Source organism: Aplidium turbinatum, chromosome 17, assembly GCF_918807975.1.
Source record: "Aplidium turbinatum chromosome 17, kaAplTurb1.1, whole genome shotgun sequence".
In the NCBI taxonomy this organism is placed as follows: Eukaryota; Metazoa; Chordata; class Ascidiacea; order Aplousobranchia; family Polyclinidae; genus Aplidium; species Aplidium turbinatum.
Window position 1 is genome coordinate 7,087,313 of NC_137488.1, and position 17,342 is coordinate 7,104,654.

General features: G+C 37.9%; 2 protein-coding genes across 2 annotated transcripts in view; one reads left to right on the forward strand and one right to left on the reverse strand.

Annotated features, from left to right (window-relative positions):
• The window catches only part of LOC145786920 (uncharacterized), an 83,191-nt gene extending 76,211 nt beyond the window's left edge, over nt 1-6,980 (forward strand). Inside the window, exons 110-123 of the mRNA XM_082598662.1 lie at nt 11-90; nt 388-544; nt 1,137-1,219; nt 1,784-1,937; nt 2,233-2,315; nt 2,643-2,796; nt 3,221-3,303; nt 3,951-4,092; nt 4,199-4,269; nt 4,934-5,081; nt 5,335-5,417; nt 5,718-5,877; nt 6,339-6,421; nt 6,499-6,980. Of these exons, the coding sequence (XP_082454788.1) occupies nt 11-90; nt 388-544; nt 1,137-1,219; nt 1,784-1,937; nt 2,233-2,315; nt 2,643-2,796; nt 3,221-3,303; nt 3,951-4,092; nt 4,199-4,269; nt 4,934-5,081; nt 5,335-5,417; nt 5,718-5,877; nt 6,339-6,421; nt 6,499-6,737 (1,720 nt within the window). The 3' untranslated portion in view covers nt 6,738-6,980. The remainder of the gene's footprint in view (nt 1-10; nt 91-387; nt 545-1,136; nt 1,220-1,783; nt 1,938-2,232; nt 2,316-2,642; nt 2,797-3,220; nt 3,304-3,950; nt 4,093-4,198; nt 4,270-4,933; nt 5,082-5,334; nt 5,418-5,717; nt 5,878-6,338; nt 6,422-6,498) is intronic.
• Nucleotides 6,902-17,342, reverse strand: part of LOC145786921 (uncharacterized) — a 39,425-nt gene continuing 28,984 nt past the window's right edge. Inside the window, exons 47-62 of the mRNA XM_082598663.1 lie at nt 16,936-17,027; nt 16,601-16,754; nt 15,318-15,397; nt 14,182-14,338; nt 13,522-13,604; nt 13,103-13,256; nt 12,624-12,706; nt 12,132-12,285; nt 11,597-11,679; nt 10,934-11,075; nt 10,154-10,224; nt 9,529-9,676; nt 9,004-9,086; nt 8,650-8,809; nt 8,261-8,343; nt 6,902-7,909 (exon numbers count right to left, since the gene is read on the reverse strand). Of these exons, the coding sequence (XP_082454789.1) occupies nt 7,647-7,909; nt 8,261-8,343; nt 8,650-8,809; nt 9,004-9,086; nt 9,529-9,676; nt 10,154-10,224; nt 10,934-11,075; nt 11,597-11,679; nt 12,132-12,285; nt 12,624-12,706; nt 13,103-13,256; nt 13,522-13,604; nt 14,182-14,338; nt 15,318-15,397; nt 16,601-16,754; nt 16,936-17,027 (1,990 nt within the window). The 3' untranslated portion in view covers nt 6,902-7,646. The remainder of the gene's footprint in view (nt 7,910-8,260; nt 8,344-8,649; nt 8,810-9,003; nt 9,087-9,528; nt 9,677-10,153; nt 10,225-10,933; nt 11,076-11,596; nt 11,680-12,131; nt 12,286-12,623; nt 12,707-13,102; nt 13,257-13,521; nt 13,605-14,181; nt 14,339-15,317; nt 15,398-16,600; nt 16,755-16,935; nt 17,028-17,342) is intronic.

Consider the following 17,342-nt stretch of genomic DNA (forward strand, 5'->3'; position numbering starts at 1 on the left):
TTGTGTTTAGTGAAGTAAATGCCGCTATGAAGAAAATTCATGCAGACGCAGATGACCGAGACCCTCTTGGATTGCTTGATTGCTACGGAAGTAATTCACATATTATTATCTAATTGACTATCAGTTGTACTCTATTAGTCAATGTGGCATTTTCACTGTAAATAATTTCAAGTTGAATGATCTTCATACAACTAGGGGTCGTGTTGACAACAGGCTGCCAATATTATCTTCATAAAATTTTCTGTTCTATGTGCTTCTCAACACTTCAGAACAACTGTAAAGGCACTTCGAACAACGATGTGTAAGTTAGAGCTGGAGTGTTAATGTTTTTATCTTGAATGGTAATACAACTATCATCAAATTCCACTACCTTTGTTTTGTTTTCAGTATTTCCTGACAATTGTACGCAGTTCAATGGTACCCTCACAACCAGATGTATGGCTTCTGTGTGGGTCAGTGTCGGTTGTAAACGAACCGGTTCCGGCTATCCGCCCAAACTAACCGGATACAGAAGAAGACAATTATACAAAAATTACAACATCAGGTAAAAGATCCCATGCGGGATGATTTGAATAAATAAAAAGAATACTAAGAATAGAACCCAAACAACTAAGTTCATCATTTTTACATTGATTCAACGTCTGCAGACGTTGAATCCATGTATGGGAGCACTTATAATATAGATTTTGCTGTCTGGGAGCACTTCAAAAACGAGAAAGTTTACAGCGTCTCAATGAGGAATGTAAAACAGCAAAAAGGAAGTTAGCAGGTTAAGGTGTAGCAACTGTAGCAATGCCGCTTAAGTAGCCCGAAAACTGAAGTTGAAATAGATCCCCTATGCGCAATGAAGGTAAAGTTTTTCCTGCTTTGCTCCGATCTCCAGGACGATGTGAAAACAATAGTAGGCCTTGCTTGCAAGTCTGGTAAAAGTTTCAGTCGAGCTTATGAAGATGACTTATCTGAGTCTGAACGTTGAATACCGCTTCAGGCTGCATTGCTCGTTTTAAAAATAGTAACACTGAAGTTTTGGCAGAACCGTCGTCATTGGTAGCACAGTGCTTGAAACAGTGCTTTTCATTGATAACACAAAGTCGTTTTGTCTAGTGAAACTAACGTGTCATGGCTATGTTTGACAGGAAAGTCTACTTCATAATGTTGAAAGTCTTGGAGTCAGGTTTGGAGGGCAATAAAGACGATCAAACGCTATGCTTTGGGAAACGTGAGGCCAAACAATAGTTGGTTTAAAAGTTAACGTACTGTTATATAACGACCGAGTGTGGCTGAGAGAAAACGCTTTATTTCGTCTGTTTTATAAATCTTACAAGTACAGTCCTTATGATAGAAAACAAAACCACAAGAATTAAAATTAGACAACATACAGGAACAGCAAAACGCCATTGCAGTCATCGAGTCAAAGGAATATGTGCTTACGATGGCACGGAGTAGGCTGATTGTACTGAACTATATTGTATGCTTCAATAAAACGTTCAAGTTATGTAATGTCAATCGATCAATGACCATTTAGTAAAGATCAACTTGCGAGATTTATTTGTATGTACTGTACTTGTGGTTTAGGGTTTGTTTTACGTGAACATTTGCACACTGGCAAGACTTATTTCTTGCACTAGTTAAGACTAAGCTATCACGTATGATGCTTTTTCGCTTTGAAATATCTCTTATTTTTGAAAACGAATTGATCTTTTTATTTTCAAGCAGCTTCATCAAACGACAGCGTTGTTTCAGTATCAGTTTATGCAGGCTGAAGTTTATCTTTGTCGTTTAGATTTCCCTGCTGTTTGCAAAGTATACGAACCTCCACTCCCCCAAGACTGCATCCTCGCTATCTGGGATACAGTGGGTTGCGTGGAACAAGGTTACGACTACCCAGAAAATAAATCATCTCCTGATTATAATTTATGGAAAACTCTGCATCTGGGGTGAGATAACAACGTAGCTGAACTGTGATGACACATGAACTGGGAGCGTCTTTTCTAGTACAGTTCCAGACAGCAAAATCCGTCATTTTTACATTGATTCAACGTCTGCAGACGTTGAATCAATGTAAACATGACAGATTTTGTTGTCTGGGATGGTGTTCCAATTTTAAATAATGCTAAGGTGCACGAGTATTTCTAAATTGGGTTGTTCCATTTAAACTGACAGTTTATTCTTCCACGCGCACGTTTTGGCTTGTGTCCCATACCTCCTACTAACGCTGCTCTGTTCAAACAGTCGTGTTCAAAGATACATCGAAAGCTTCAGGCGCGAGGCGGAAGGTGGGAACGTCGAGGCGCAGTTGAGCTGCTATGGTGTTGGTGAGCGAAAAATGAGACCCCTCACAAAAAATATTAAAGTTTTTTCAACATTCAGCATAGTTTAAAACTTGATACATAAAGCGATAAAGTTTCTTACAATTTGAAAAACTCTTCAATTCTTCCTCCTTTAGTTAAACTGGTTATAAACTGGCGAGTGATTGATGAATATAGGCCTACTACAATCCTAACAGAATGTAATTACTTATTGCTTTTATCTAGATTGGGCGAAGATAATAATTTTAATCTGTCTACCACCTGTTGTTACCAAACATTATCTTATTATTTGTTTTCAAACTTACTTTCAATTTTCTTGACGCTTGGTTCCAGCATTTCTAAATGGGTGCCGGACATACGAAGGACCGCATAGCTTCGTCTGCCTCGGTACCATATGGGAGTACGTTGGCTGTTTAGAGGAAGGATACGACTATCCTATGAACCAGACTGACTTTGAACTTCGAATGTTGAATGGATTGAATCGAGTGTAAGTGTTTCAGCATTTGTGGCTTAAGGTTTTGTTGTTGTTTCGTATGACACTATATAAGTCCAAGTAGTAATAAGTTGGTAAAGCAGTGCCCTCTATAAAAAAAGCTCAACAAAATTTTTGATTATTGACAGCATTCCAATGTTGACTGAACGTTAAGTGCTGCATTTTTTACATGTGATTGTGTACATTGTATAATGGTCCATGCAATCATAATCACAGAGCCAAGTTAAAATAAAAAAGTGGAAAATAATAATTTTGCCATAACCAACAAGTCTTTAACATGTCAACCATAGCAATTCATCACATTGTAACTTACAGTATGTTATTGAAAGCATCAATACAAATAGTAGCCAGAGGTTGAAGCAAAATACTTAGCTAAATCCACCAAGCAATAAGCTAGTAGGAGATTTTAATTATTTAGAGAAGTAGAGGAGCATATGAAAGAAACGAAGAACATATCCAACCAACTCGATGTTCAAGCGCAGTTAGATTGCTACGGTTTTAGTGAGTAGAGCTTTTGTCCTTAACATTTAAATGCCTTTTTAGTAAAAACCCTAAAAACTTCCGTTGTAATTTTCACTGTCATAATCTCGCAAAGAAAAATAAGTTGTCTATATCAAAATCAATTATACCAAGGTTTGTAGGCCTATTGTATGAACATGAAAAACCATGTTCACCATGTCGCGTTGGTTAATTGTGAGAATCTATATCCTCAGACTGCGAACGCTTCTTTGAGCTTAATCCTGACAGTTTCGCATATTTGTAGAGGCTTTGAATCACTGACGCAGGCCTGGTCATCAAAATTGACAAATTTAAGTTTCTGTTTGTTGTCTGTAAATGTATTTTATCCGCTAGGTACCGGTGAATAGAGAGCAGCTTTTAAAATGCGTTGCTCAAGCGCATTCCCCGAGAACCGAACCAGCGCTGCTTGCTCTTGCCATTCTTGAAGTCACATGTTGATCAAGCGTGACTGTCTTTTTCAAAAACAATACAAAAATTAAACAAACAAAAAAAAGGTAGGAATTAAAATTTAAAGATTATATGTGCGTTGCAACTTCGCTTAGTTATGCAACTTGTCTCTGTAATTAGTTTATGCAATTTCTAATACTTTGGTGGGTATTCTGTGCCTTTTGCAAGAAATTTGTGTTTAGGATTTCCGAATGGATGCAAGATATTCGAAGGCCCGCATCCTGTTCTATGCTTGGACAGCGTTAGGAAGCTTGTAGGTCTATCACAGTTTCCAGGAACGCTCACACCAGCTAGGAATAGGACTTTAAATGCAATGAATCTCAAGCAAGTGCAGTATTCAGTATTTTAACAAATATAATGGTTTTGCTGTAAGAAATAACACTAAGTTTTAGACTTTGCCACTTCATCTGTTTTGTTTGCTTTCTTCCAGGGAACTGATCGATCACATGCGAGAACTTAGCGATGAAATTGATGATGAATTGGGACCATTCGGACCTACATGTACGTCGTATCAGTATGTTTAGAAATATCGGTTAATGATATTTTGATTATTGCTCGCAAACGTATGCACAATTGCACATTGTACAACATTTATTCCTTTTGTTTGGTACCGAATTCATGTGTTTACTTTGTCGCTTTCTGCATGTCTGTGCCAGCAATGAAAAACTAAATTGAGTTGTATGACCAAGTCTAAAATCGACAGCTTTCAACAAATAGTGAAGGCCAACCAAGTTACGGCTATGCAATGCACCATCTTCCTAAATTCTATGCACATAAATATTTGGTGATGTGGTACAAATAGTGTAATCTGTCATGTAAGTGCCCAATTTTTGAACAAGGAGTTTTTGAGTCTTCGGATATCTTTCATCGTTCACAAACAACCTACACAGCTATCGAGTGCACTCAGCAGGCTAAGCTACCGTTTCACTCAGTGGTTCTAACCTTTTTTTCTTACTTGGCTCATGTTCATGACACAAACGTTCTATTGTCTATACAAGACTTCGGTACGGTTACATTTCGCTGTTGGTCAAGCCAATGGTTATGATCATAATCAACGAATTTGTAATCTAAGTGAATTGACTAATGAGCTTCACTTTGCCAGAGACATGTCTGCGTGAATAAGATCGGCCCCTGCTTGATTAACTCGGTAACTTTTCTTTCACAGTGTGTCTGACAACTTATGCTCCTTTGCCGAGAGAATGCCTTGCTGACATTTGGGAGAACCAAGCTGGTTGTAGCGAGCACGGAACTGGCTACCCAGGCAGACTCAATGCAATCCAACTACGAAATAAATGGGGGAAAAAGAACCTTAAGTAGGTGTAAAAGTGCATTTAATGAATATAGGCTATTTACCAAGTTGTAAACTTGCCTAAGGGATTGCTATCTAATATAAACTGACGCCATGGAGAAAAATTTTCATAGTCAATATAAAGGGGTGAAAAGCAGCGGGGAAATGGAATATTTGAACAGGCATTAAAACTCAGCAGACAAAGCATGGTCAATTGGTCATGTGATTACCTTATTTAGTCTATTGTTACCTACTTATTTAGTCCACTATTTTATCAGACAAGCCAACCAAACTATGACCGAATTGCGAGTTGAAGCGTTATCACCTAACCGAAGAGCTCAGATTGAATGCTACGGAACAGGTAAGGCCGCCTCAAGTTGGGGAAAGGATTTTAGCTGATTTACAATATTTCTTTATAATCCCTACACTTTTGTAGCCTAGCCTATATACGACATGAAAAAATTTATAAACTTTGACTTGACTTTTGATAAACATAAACCCATTTTAGTGTTTTTCTCTGTCCATGGCTTTCCAACACCTAAAATCTGTAGCCAAAATAAATTTCTATTAGTTTTATACGGAGACTCCCGGTTTTACAGCAAACGTGGTTTAGTGCCGTATCAATTGCTGGGAACTCTCAGCAGTCTTTGCTTATCTTCAGAAATCAACCCAAATTGCACCGATTTTTATCCCCCTCTGTCAAGGCGGTGCCTTAATTCGCTTTGGCTGTACGACGTTGGCTGTAAGAGAAAGGGTCTACGCTTTCCTGGTGGCCTTACTTCCGTGGAGTTCGACGAGGCCTGGGGAAATTATAATTACAAGTATGTAATCGTTGATTGTGCAGAAACTTTATTAGACTGAAACAGCCTCTTTGGAAGTAGGCAATAGGTTTGGAAACAGGCCAGAATTATTGATATAGGCTAGTAGAGTTTTTGCTTGTTTGCTAAAATGTCGCTGTCCTGAAAGCTGGTTAATCTACACCCACGAATAACTAAATCATTTATTGTTTGATATTGGTGTTTCCTTCGTGAGTAAATCCGAATGTTTTTCAACTGAACTATCGAAGTGCTATAATATGACTATCAAAAATGATTACTTTCTTAAACAAATTGTACTAAAATGAAGCCAATCAAAAAGAGAGTTTGAAGCGAAAAGGTGTAAACTTTTCAATTAAAGGTTAAAAATTAACGAAGTTTCAGCTAAGTTTTGGTACGGTACGAAAATTTTAGCATGCTTGACATGCAGAGCAACTTTGGTGTAATTATCACTTTTAACTTGCTAGACATGCCAGAGAACAAATGATTCTGATTAAAGATCGTGCGCTGCTGCTCAACAAGTTCTACCAAAGGGAATGCAATGGAAGAGGTCAGTGCACTTCAGTTATACTTGTTGCTGTCATAGCTTATACGTCACATAAAATCCCTGCATATCTTTTTGAACAGATATTCCATTGTGGATGTATGGAGTGACCGCTGCTGCAGTGAAGTTTATCATGCTCACTGTTGCAGCGATTGTAGTGCTGGTGCTGTCCTACATTTTGTTCCGACTCATGACTAATTACCCATGGATGGGCAAAGGGAAGATGCCAAAGCATCCCAGTGTCCCCCACATCAGTTTCAAGGAGGAGCTCAATCGAGAGAGTGATGATCAGGAAGCCAATGAGGCTGACTACGCTCTGTGAGATGCTGCTGCATACCTCCGCTCCACCCATGGTGGCACTGCCGACTACGGCTTCAGTACTTCAATGATTTTCATTTCATGCTGTGTGGTGAAGGGCTTTGAAAACGGAGGATGGTTTTATGCTCACATAGTTTTACTAAATTGCTGTTAGGCTACTATGGTTGCAATGTCACGTATTATGCAATTCAATGTATTTTTTATTTATGGTTCAAACATATAATATATTAAATAAAACTGTATCAAATCAAACAAGTTATCAACATCAGTGCAACAAGGAAAAGAAAAGTGATTTTTCAATGAAAAACATAAGGTATTACAAAAGAAAAACATGAAGCATACTTGGACAAACAATTCAGCTTTGTAGAGTCTGCAGGGAGATTTGCATACAAAAGAACGACAACGTTTATAAACTGACGCTCCCAGCACTATAGTACGTTATAACAAAAATGATCATGCATTATGTTGAAACTATGAAAAGATCTTGTTTACTCATTGAATAGTTTGGTGATTACACAAAGTAATTATCATGAAGCTGAAGGCTTGAGTTGTTAAACAAAAACTAAGCAAAGTTTGACTGAAATACGTTGACGATTCTCTACTGCTGTTGACTCTAATTGTTGTCAACAAAGAAGGTAAATAGTACACAGTAGTTTAGCTTGGGCTACATACTTTCTACAATATTATATATGCAGAACAGCACATTTCATTCCAAGCTATTGCAACATATAGAATTGTAGATACACAGTTCAAGACCCAAAACTACGAGATTAGTAGAAACTTCTTACAGCAATAAAATTACTCTATGTAAATGAAAGTCAACAAACGTGCTTTGATCGCTTTTATCGTTATTTTGTGAAGAAAATGCATTACAGCCAATCGCTTCCTAAAACAAATCTTTCACTGCCAAACTTTAGTAAAAAGAATATGACATATCGGTGTCACTAGTAGCAAACCCGTCTCCTTCTCCAGCTTGGTACGGTGAGTCAAAATCTGTTTTATGAGATATGTTTTCCACGGGTTTAGGTTCAATGAGGTCTCCTTTCTTGCCTCTTGGATAGAGTGTCATCAATTTGTACAAAATATAAGAGAGTCCCAACAAAACAATACTGGCAAGGGATATCATGAGAAACTTGACTGTGGCGGCAGTTATACCGTACATCCACACTGGGAGTTCTGTCACGACATAATTGGATGGAACAATTTAAAAATGATTTAACTTTAACGTTCATCTGAAGCAAATTGACATTATAATGGTGTGTATCGTGTATTACAACGTGTACTTCATAAAATCAAGTCATGTTTACATAATTTCAACTCTGTCAGATTCACAATAAAACTTGCCATATCCTTACATTTACAATGCAATTCATAGACCCGCATACAAGATGCAAACACCAAGTAGCGGACTTACTACAAATGGTGATCAACTACTACGTAGAAAAACTTTTCAATCACACATAAACTCTCGGTATTTAAAATCAAACTTTCCATTTCACACAAGTATTATGTGTATGGAATATTCACCTCTGCCATGGCACTGTCTTTGGTATACTTTATTAAAAGCAAGAGCTTTTTCTTTCATTTCCTTCATCAGATCCTGCGCTTCCCTAAAACGAGTAGAATAAATGTCATTTAAGTCTCACGTATTGGAGATAAGATAATAAGGTTATCATTGCACGAGGCCTACACCACCAATAAGAGCAGGATGGCTAGCTCCCTTTACCTCTCCGTCCTTTATGCGACTGTGTCCATCCCACGTATTAGCTTGGCTAGAAACGGGAAGCGATTTCTTTTTTCAATCTTAAACTTAACTGGGCGTCGTAACAGAATCACATGATTGGAACCCACGTGACATACTCTCGGACGTTTCAACGTTTTTACCCTCAAAGATAAATTTTAACAAAGTTTGAAACCTGAAGTTTTTCCTTCCCCAAGCTTCCTCAAACTCCGGAGTGTCCAGTCCTCCTGGGAAGAGGATGCCTTCAGGATAGCAACGAACATCATACAGCCAGATGGAGTTGAGACAACGCCGGGATAAAGTAGGATGAAACTTAGTGCAGTTCTCGTTGATCTCTGCCATTTCAACAAAGTGCTTCGAAGTTCAAACTGCACTGTTTCAACTTGTAGCTGGGCTGTCCTAGCCAGCAAATCGGTATTTCTTATAATAATTTAATGTCTGAAGACCTTGCATCATTGTCAAAAAGAACTAGAGTACCGTACAGATATAGGTGAAAACCAGCATTCCTCGTTGTCCTAAGGCGTATTACCTGTTCCAAAGCATTCAATTTGAGCGTCTCTGTTGGGAGAAAATGCTTTCACTCTTACAGCAGCCATGGACTTGTTCACTTGCCTGTAAGAAGTTGTGGTTTAGTTACAATTCAATGGAAATGTGATGCAGGCATTTCCATTTTTTCTTACAAAACAATTTGGTTATTAAATCAGTTGTATCAAGCTAAAGACTGGACTCCGATTAGCTCTCTTCCTATCCACCACAATATATAGGCTAACACAAAAATATTCAAATTAGCACCAAGCAATTCGATACGCTTTGGCGCTTCGTAAATTTGAATTTGACCTCATGTAATCTTGGAGAAACTGCCATGGACACTTGTACGGTGTACATATAGCCTTCGTACTGGTCGTGGTATGAAGCCGAGGTTCTATCCGCTAACCGTGGATCTTGGATACTCCAAGTTCGCTGAGACAATGCACAGACTACAAAAATGGAGGGTGTAAAATGTAAATCCTCGCACCCGGTAAATACAGTAGATAGCTAGATACACAATACTAACTTTAATGTTTTCGTTGCATATCTTCCATCCAATTCGAGCGGATCTAACTTAGCTGGGTAATCTGTCCCATCAGCGCTGCAACCAGCAACATGGACCCAGACGCTGCTGAGACATTCCAGAGTTAATGGCGGATAAATTGTGTCGCAATCTGTTGAAGAAAATTACTTAAGTAAAGATCTCACTGACACATAACGATCAATACACCAACACCACATCCAATAAAGAGAAACGATGCTCCACATAACCTACAAGTCATCGGTTAAAAAGGAAGCCCCAGAAAATCTTGAGGCCGACATAAGTTGGAAACTGTGTGCTCTAATTCGCTTTAAATGGTTTGGTTCAGGCGTTGGTTCAGGCGTTTGGTTCAGGCGTTCAAGTGTTGTGGTAAATATTAACTGAGTGAGCACTGAAAACTGCATCTTTTATAAACAGGTAATAATTTCAATGAAAATTATGAGGACAAAAACCTAACTCAGCATTATCCGGTTATCTAATGTTGCCATTTTTAAATCTAGCAACGTTGAAACGATGTAAAAACAACAACCTTTCTAGTTAGGTGGCAACTACAGGCACCGCATTTTCCTAAAGAGAATGAGACCTTTCAAACTAATCATGAGTGGCAAACCTGCAGGTTCAAATGTCTCCAACTCATCATCAATTTCTTCTCGGAGGTCATTAACATGATCAATCAGCTCTCTGGAACAATATTGTGGCGTTTAAATTGGAACGTATGATTTTAACGCAACTGAACATTGATTGCAATTTAAAATGGTTCGAGTTTTGTTTGTTTGTCGTATCCAGGCTTACACCCGGTGATTGAAGATTTAGAATTTAAAATTTACATTAAGTGGATGGGAAGGCAAGTAAAGCCAATCTTCGTGACCACCTTCAGTTCAGGCATGCCTTTAAGTGTTTTACTAAAGACAGCCGCATGCTCTTGAGCGGTGTCAAACCGGCGCCCTTTCGAACGTCGTTCCAGGGCTCTCACCACTCGGCAATGCAGCCGACAATGGTTCAAGTAATGTTGCTCCTTGGGTCACTTTGACCCCATTAAAACAGAATATTGGTTTAATAAGAGTAAGACGTTGTCATTTGCAGTACAAGTCAGAAAAATCGAAAGGTTTTATAGTTTTACTATTTTTCATTTCATCAAGGTCAGGTGAACTACACGTCATTAATTGGTAAGTCTTCATCATCGGAACTTTCTTTTCAATCAGTTTGAAAAAGTATGGTCAAAACGAGACTTAACATCTTTGAAAGTGATATTGCTATCGGGATCACTTTGGCCCCATGAAAACTAAAAACAACTTCTTTGTGACCAATAAACAATAATGGACACGTACGACAGTGACCTGCAACATTTCATATTGTTCCGAGTTGTCACTAATTGGGATAAGCTACTTACTTCAAGGTCATCTTGTTGAGAGTGTCATTCACTTTAGCATCATATGTTCCCGGATATTGATTGAAACCAGCATCAGATAAAACGGTGTTCAGGCACAAAGGAGGGTGTGGCCCTTCGAAGATGCGACAACCGTTTGGAAATTCTAGAGCAGAATGCAATGCCCGGTTTCATTAATGAAAGACTTTATCTGTACGCAAACCAGAAAAGTGTAGAACACAGCACCTCTCCTTATAAATATATCATAATTTTAGTAATCATTTCAATCTTTAAATACATAGGATTTTTATCGGATCTAGGTTTTCGCCTGGTAGTTAAGACTTGGTTTTCACTAACACTACATAGGATGATACCTAACCACCAGAGAACTCGGTTTTCTTTGTTTTCCCTTAGCATATACTCAATGAAAAATAGTAAGAAATCTATCTCCTAAGTTTTTCACAAGTAGGCTAATGTTTAAATAATAGAGTCTTACCCTTGTGCGGAAGACTCTATTCTGAGCTTTTGGGAAAAAGTCATCATCCATTTTACTTCAAAGATGGATGATGATTTCTTCCTAAAATCTTAGAACCTTATTGATGTTGAAAATTAAACAAATTAGAATGTTCTGCATATTAGATGATGGATACATGATGAGCCACGATAAAATCACGAAAAACAACATACCGAAACCATAACATTCGTATTGAGCCACCACGTCCATGCTGTTAGAAAGTCGCTTTATTTCTCGCATTTCCTCTTCAACTTGACTGAAGAAAAAGATAGTTGGTTGACTACAAGATAGTAGCAACTCTTATTGCAGTGGTTGCTGAGAGCGAATAGCATATATCTAGAAGGACTAAATTGGAAATTAGCTTCCACCATTACTATGGATGTCGTCAGACAGGTACAAAATAACATTTCAAGAGACACTTCCTTTCGAAGGTCGCTCACTTTCTTCCTAATCTATGAGATTTAACAGGTCATTCAATGAGGTATTTTCCAACATTTTGAAAAATTGTGTATTCACTTAAAAATGAGAAAACACGTGACCTTGGTATATACTATTACATAACAAAGCTTATAAAATAGAATTCAATTTCGATGTAGTCTACGATAATGTGGAGTTATCTACATTCTAATTGAAACCACCATAGGAATATAACTGTATACTGTGTTTACCGTCACAAGTTAACCTAACACTGTCAGTTGAGAAACTTACTATCTATTCAACAAATGCAAAGCCCTGATTTCATGATAGCTTCGATTAGATGGATGCTCATAACCTTCCTCTATGCAACCAACACTTGTCCATATAGCATTATAGCAACGCAATGTATGTGGACCAGTGAACGACTTGCATTCCGTTAAAAATTCTAAATATTTAAAGACAGCAAGTATTGAAGGTCACTCAATTAAGAAGCTGAACAGTGAAAGCACAAATGCATGAATTCAAGCTGCAAGATTAACAGTTTATACGTTTTGTGTGCGTCTTCGATCTTTCCAAATTGTTTCTGCGTTGTGCATACGACAGTATAGGGAGGTTTTACTCTTGGAAACTTAATGGGAGGGTTCAAATGTTGGCAAATATTTTCTTCCATGGTTCTTCATTAAGAAATTGGCTCGAAAAAGTGGTATTGCCATAAACTTTTGTTATTTCACAGAGTTATTTATCGTTCAGCTACACTAAATACACGACAGGAAATGTATTTACCGATGCCATAGCAATCCCACTGCGCCTTGGCATTACCTTTGGCAGCATCGCGTCTCAAATGCTCGACGTATCGCTGCGCCCGCCTTGCAAAACAACATAACTGCTTTAACATCTTCATAAGAAAATCAAATATTCTCGGAAATAAGGTATGTCTGTGACATACAGTTAGTCCAGGGTTCACGGAGCAAACTCGAATATCAGCTTAGCATGCAAAATGTATGGAATACGACTAAATCAAATTTTATGAATAATCATATTGAAATGCTTGAAATGTTCATGCCCACAATATGCGTAAAAAATGTGCTCACAATTTTGGCTACTTCTATTTGTTTCATTGCCCATTCGTTCATCGTAAAATAGCCTACAACAGCTTATATTTTAACTGTGTTAGTTTATTTAAGGCAATATAACAAGTAGATGCACCGAACCTACGTTAAAAATATGTATAAGGAGATTGATTACACACGATATAGACATACCCAAGGTCCATGGTTTCCCAGATGGTGTGGAAAATAGTTGTAAGCTTCCCTGGATAAGTCCGCCCTCTGTCGAGGCATCCTGTACCATTCCACACGGCCACCAAGCAATCGATTGGCAACGGACTTTCGTAAACTTTGCAAATAGCGGGGTAAGCTGAACAAGAAGCGAGTGCAGTAAAAAAAATCATTTTTATTGAGTGAAATCAGTTTTTTATGTTTTGTGCTTTTCGTTTATTCTTGTATGTAAGACTCTGTGTTAACTGTTGGATTAAAAAAACATGAAACAAGAAATATGTATAGGCTACTATACTTGAAAGGGCTGATATTGATAAGCTCATATTTATTTGCACAACTTCATAAAAAAAAAGTGTAGCAGCTTCCAGGTATATCAAACCAATGCTGAAAATAGGCCATGTTACTTTTTCCGAAGCAGGCAATCTGATCGGTGGCATTTCCTTTCATTGCTGATTGAAGGACCTTCAGCATGAGCATATACGATTCCCTGAAATTGAGGTGAACACGTATTTGATTTCCATGATGCTTCAAACCAATTGGAATCAAGCATTTGCAGTCAAGAAGCTAATAACAGCCAACCAAAACAAATATAGCCTAATGACACGTTTTGGCCCTGCGGTAGGACCCAGCGGTAATTATTTTGGTTAAATGGTTCAGCCAGCACATACTTAAGATTCCATTTTCATCTTCTACTAGTCCGCCCCGTTAGCTCAGTGGTTAATTGCCCGGCTCAAGATCACGCGGCGCAAGTTCAACTTTTGGGCGAGCATTTAAGCAGCTTGAGCAACACATATCAGGACTGCTCTCCATTCAGCGGGACTTAGTGAATGGAATAATTCCCTGGCAATAACAATTCAACAATCGGAAAACTTCACTCTGCCAATCTCGGTAACCGACCCTGTGTCAAGAGCCTCTACAAGTATGCGAAACTACCAGGAATAACCGGCTAAGGCTTTGCCTGTCCGAGAATAAAGATTCAAAACCAACCAGACCTTCTTGTTCGTACCACCATGACTTGTTGTTAAGGAGGAACACATGTTTGATTTAATTAACTAAAGCTTTACCTGATATTAAAATTTTTGTACATCCTGCGTATTTTTCTCGGTGTTTGCTTATGCGGAAACCCTCGCCCATGTGCCTTGCAACCGACACTCAACCAAAGAGAGGATAGACAAGCAACAGAAAGCCTTCCTTTGAAGTCAGTGCAATTACCAGGTAGAACTAAACAACAGAAATGAATAAGATGACGTAAAGCGGCTTGCAATCGGTGTCGCATTTTGATTGGTTGAAATCAAAATATTATGCAACAAGAAGAAAATAGGTTATAGGCAAATTGTTCGTAAAGCAATTGTTCGTAAGCAATTGTTCGTAAAACAATTGTTCGTAAACTGTTTTTCGTAAAATGAAATCCGTAAAACAATTCTTCGTAAAGCATTTCTTCGTATACATCAAATTTTAACTGCATGCACGAAAAAATGCTTTAGGAAGAATTGTTTTACAAAGAATTAATTTTACGAACAATTGCTTACGAACAATTGCTTTACGAACAATTGCTTACAAACAATTTGTCGGACACCAAGAAAATGCCAGCAAATATAATTATTTTAAGTTTATGCAGCTCAACTTGGTGAATTTGCGTCACTCATCAAAGTAACAAGTAGGTTATTCTTAATGTCTTCCTTGTTTCATGTTTTGCCAGAATGTTGCTTTCAGTGTGCTTCGTCGAATAGCACACCCAAGATTCGAATTCGTCGACTAACGTTGAAAGCTATCTGAAACCTAAGCGCGAATGCGATTTACATTTCCTGTCCTTTTAAATTTCATGCTTTGTTGATTTGGCAAAAACGCATTTCAACTGCTTCGCTCACAGTTGACAGCACTGTACAATATATGCCTCTGCTTAAATTGAAAGTGAGGTTAAGAAAAAAAATACCAGCACAGTAGCCGAATGGCTTCGGCTCTGGCGGTCATTAGTCCGAAAGCGATTCTAGGTCGGGTCAAACTCAAACCGAAGACTTCAAAAACGCTACAGATTGAGTTCTTTCTTGCATAACGCAGTGAGAATAAGTCAGGTAGTAATGTGATGACATCGTAAACCTGATACAAAATTAAAAACGAGCGCTGTCGCTAAAAGACCTTAGCTGTTGTAGAATGACAATAAATAAAATCATAATATTATCATTAAGAAAACATATCTTACCGCCGAAGCACTCAAGTAAGCCAAGAATTTCGCCATTTGCAGCTTCCTCAAACTTTTTCGTCATAGCAACACGTGTATTGCTGTACATAGAATTAGTGAAACTAATTGTAACTAAATTATTTTTATGCGCTAGAAGTACCATACCAAACCGGTAAGACATTTGTTTATTGCGATATTTTTTGCAAATGAGAAGATTATATTCGGCTGATATCACGGCTAACCCTACAGCTAGGTATGAACAACGTGCTCTATGAAAATAATCGCTTTACATTCACAAACCTACGAAAAATCGTAAATATACCTAGAACTACCACACCAGTCAATTGACCGGTAAGTGCAAATGTTGGATAAAAGTATTCTTGTAGGCATCTAATAATTAATCAAATGTACTTGACAAAAGCTCTGGCATAGGCTTTTTTCCATCCCAATTAAATAATTTATTTCGGAAACATCTACAAATAACAGTATCCTTGTCTTCGTATCGACCGATCAAATGACCGATGTGGTCGTTCTGGGTATATCGAGTTTCCCGTAGTTTTGTAGTTTAAGTTTTTGTTGACATTTTTCTGATACTACTACATCGAATAACCAAACCCATTTGATGTCAGCTCTATCATTAGCCCGGTTACCAATTACAAACGGGATAATTTGTCTCGGGAGCATTTGCAAATAGCGCTATCCTTATCGCCTGGTCAATTGACCGGTGCGGTCGTTCTAAGCATAACGACTTTCCGGTGGTTCCGAGGCTTAAGCAGATAAAATTACATTGTTGATTAAAACCGTATCTTAATGAACTGTTAGCCTGCAAAAGTTTAACAAATCAGTTTATCGTTAAACATTAAATTTGGAGAGCTTTCGTAGAATTTACTTTGTTGTACCACGGACATACAAAACATAGTGCCGTCAATGGGTTTAACGTATTTTTTATTTTATTTTTCTTTAATCAAAATATACATATATATACGTACATAACATAAACACAAAATTGTAAAAAGTTTTTCACTGATTTGTTTATGTTACAAACGCATATTTTTCGTGTGAACAAAAAAAATGTCAAACCAATTAACGTCACCCAGTTTTATATGGATAAACAAACAAAGCTTGATTTTCGGGCATGTTGATGTTGATCATCGGCATAGAAAGAACAATGCAAGTCAAGTAATGTTCGCTTTGCTTTATTTATATGCTTTAGGAACAACCTCTTCTCCACTTAAGTTGTGTTAACTTCTAGAAGTATAAAAAAGCTAAGAAAACTGACTGCAGAAAGTTAGATCATTTCTTACTACAAGTCATCATCCCAGACAATCAATCTCTCTTCTTTTGGAAGTTTGTAAGGAGTGATAATGCCGCCTCTCGTGCATCCAGCTCCAAGCCAGATCGATGTGAGGCAATATTCCTCCAATGGCGCATGGAATACAGGGCACTCAGTGGTTAAAACTGTAACCAAACAAAAATAAGAAAACTGAAAGACAATTCCCATTTATGCAGCCGTCACTCGAGACTGTACAGAAGTCACTGATTACAGAAGTCACTGATCACTGAAAAGATATTCTGGTAAAAAATGAGCTCTCAATGTCACAATAAACTTTGGTTTAATGTTCGTTACGTCACTACTCACATGTGCCGAAGCAATTGAGTTGTTCTTGCCGGTTGCCTGCTGGGAAGTTAGAGGCGGCTTTGTAAGTACGTTCCATGAAATCCAAAACTTGTCTAAAAATTGTTAATTGCAGAATTTTTGCTATCTTGAAAACGACGAAATCGCATCACGTGAACTCAAATGTCAAACAACTACATCGTTCTTCTTGCATATCTGAAAGCCGACCATGTGATTTTGTTACAAGACTTGATCAGCAGACTAACACACAATTTATCCTTTAAGTAAAATACTTTTTTAAGCTCAATTGTAGAAGCCGTGCCCCTCTCATAGGTTCATACATGCACAGTAAATTCTTCTAGTTATGTTTCGAGAAGGACATGTTGTTTTCACGATTATTCAGATGCAGCTGAATATTTACGGGGCAAGCT